Genomic DNA, 2686 nt, shown 5'->3' with positions numbered 1-2686 from the left:
TGTCACCTGGTTCATGTGGGTTTTATTTCTGTGTTTTTTTTCCTATAACATGCATTCCTTCCTTCTCTTCAATTAATCATCTTAAACCTCTCAGAAATATTTTGTGTTTGTAGGAAGTATAGCTCTCCCTCAGTAGTGAAATGCTGCTTATATTATCTATCTCATATTCAATATAATCAGTCACAACGGAAGTTTACAGCAGAATCTGTTTTTCTTTCATTTTAGGCCATGTTATAACAATATATCCCTTTCGCATAGATATTATGTATGAAAGGCTATGATATAGTTGTGACGGATGACCACATCTTTCAGAAACACCTTGTGAATATACAGCAGCATGAGAATGGAGAAATCCATCAGTTGGTTCATTAAGCATTTATTTCACTCTTGGTACTTTAATAATTTGATCTGAATAATTTCCTGGTGTTCCTGAAACTACTTTTTAACTGTTATCCATGGTTAAACCATGCTAAACCAGGCTTTAGATTTAATTTGGGTCTATGCCCCGACATGCAAGTCACAAACTGGACCTAAAAAGTGTGACTCATCAAACGACTTTCGTCCATGGTATTGTCCTCCCAACAAGTTGAAGCTGAAAAAGCAGAAACCTCCTCAAGTGTGCAACCTGTAGGACTGGCCAGGCAGGATGACTGAAGGCTTGCCACAGGAGGAAACTAGGAGTGTCAGCATTAGTCAAGATGGCTCAGATAGAGAACTTATCTTTCCCTTGTTACATAATAAGCAACAAGTGCAACATGAGTGAGTCTGCTCATGAGCAATTAACATTAGACCAGATAATTTCCATATTCATTTGTTTTTTATGACTTCTGTTTTGTTTTGTTTTTACATTTTTGCCTAAATGAACCTAATAAACCTCTCTCTGCTGTGGCTATCTGTGTTCATAGACAGTTAGTGGTAATCTAACACTAAAGTCTAACACTACAGTCTAGTAGCGATGTATCTTCTTACAGCAACCGACCAGGCTCAGCTCATCTCTACCTGCCAGTCTATCTCCTTACGACATCCTGGGAGCATGAATTATTTCTCACTGAAAGTTTTGCAGGTGACTCTGTTTACAGCCTCTTTGTTCACACCGCAAGGGAAACTACTCACATGCTGTATCTTACTAAAGGGTTAACAACCACTAGAGCCCCATCCAATTATCTTCAAACTGAAACACTTTTTCACTTGATCAGCATCTGTAAGATTTCACAGTCTAAATTGGGTGTCGTGAAGAAGGTTTTTTTCTTCTTCATTTTTGGATGTGAGACACCTCTCCTTGTGATGTAAGGAGAGAAGGTCTGTCAACATAACACCCTGACACTCTGCTCCCTCACTTCACCAAGCATTTTGCAACTTTTTCAAAGTTACTGCCTGCTGCTGGGAAACATGGTATCCAACAACAGGGTAACACAATGATGAGCTGAACTGCTTGAACAGTACTGGAATTATGTGGGATTAATTTGTTTTTATTACATTTTTCCTGACAATTTTTTTTTTTTTATGTTAAAAACTAGATGTACAAAATATCAATTTTACCAGCTTTTGGATATGCATTTTGTTGAAATTTCCTGTTTGTGCTTCTCATAAAACGGGTAGAACTTGTCACAGACAGGAATGCAAAACAAAAGGCTTAGCTTTACTTAGACTGTTGCTTGGTAATGCACATAAAGGTGGTAGGCATGCCAATAAACTCCTGTCTTTTCTTCAACAGGGGAGTGACAATGCCTGATCAAAAATCTTGTTTCAATCAAAATAGAAGCTAACGTTTTTCCTGAAATACATTTTCAGGACATTGTACATTAAAACCTTCAGATTATTTTTTTTGACTATAGGCTACATTCATGTCTTTTCAAAAGTTTTTGCACCATAAGCGTCAATTAATTGTCCCTGATTGGCACTTCATAATCCAGACTCCCATGTCTTGGTGCTATGCCAACAAAATCCAGGGTAAAGTCGCAGCTACCAGTGCCAGTATTGTAAACGCTGAAAGCAAAACCAGCAAGCATCGTGCAGTCGTGCAAATCCTGCGCCTTCGCCTGCGTTGGGGTTGAACCACAGTCATCACAACACTGAGAGCATCTTCTTCGGCCATGGGTCGCCCTTGAGCGCTTATGATAAAGATCTGAGATGCCGTATGGCTGGGGCTGATCAGCCTCTGTCGCCGGACTCTCTCGGGGATCCCCCTGAACCATCCAACGATCCTGTTTACTCCTCTCGGCAGGTTGCTCCAGGAGGCGCGCCGTGCGTCTTGGAGCTGTCCCGGAGGCAGAGGCAGAGGCACCTCCAGGGTCTGAGTCTCATCTGGATCTGGATCTGGGTCCTTGTCCGTCGCGAGGGACACCAGCACTTCCTTTTGTTTTTTGATGAACGTAAGATGCCGGCAGATTGGGCAAATGATTGTGTCCCTTACGTTCCCATCGCTGCTGACCAGCGTTTTGACCAGACAGTCGTGGCAGAAGACATGTCCGCAGCTCAGGGTCCTCTCAGCGCCGGAGAGACACTCGTAGCACACTGGACACTCTTGCGCGTCCTCCTGGCCATCATCCTTGTAAAGTGCCATAGAAGGAACAAACAAACACTGCAGCGAAGGAGTCGAATCAATGAAGAAATAATTTAGTCTAAAATTACACTCCAAATGGAAAATGTGGTGTGAAGTTCTCTCCAAGTGCTGTTTTCCTCAGCC

At 41.9% G+C, this 2686-nt stretch overlaps 1 protein-coding gene across 1 annotated transcript; it reads right to left on the bottom strand.

The window, feature by feature from the left end:
* Positions 1 to 1892: 1892 nt before the first annotated feature.
* Positions 1893 to 2676, bottom strand: LOC146982852 (RING finger protein 222). Its single transcript, XM_085785400.1, has one exon. The coding sequence runs from the start codon at positions 2561 to 2563 to the stop codon at positions 1931 to 1933; it is 633 nt and encodes a 210-aa protein (XP_085641526.1). The 5' UTR covers positions 2564 to 2676; the 3' UTR covers positions 1893 to 1930.
* Between the last annotated feature and the right edge of the window lie 10 nt (positions 2677 to 2686).

Source organism: Trachurus japonicus, chromosome 8 (assembly GCF_045865225.1).
Source record: "Trachurus japonicus isolate A0001 chromosome 8, Traja_1.0".
NCBI lineage: Eukaryota > Metazoa > Chordata > Actinopteri > Carangiformes > Carangidae > Trachurus > Trachurus japonicus.
This window is presented reverse-complemented; position numbering and strand designations above follow the sequence as displayed.

Excerpts from the sequence above, each read along its gene's own strand:
- LOC146982852 (XM_085785400.1), bottom strand. The coding sequence starts at position 2,563 with ATGGCACTTTACAAGGATGATGGCCAGGAGGACGCGCAAGAGTGTCCA.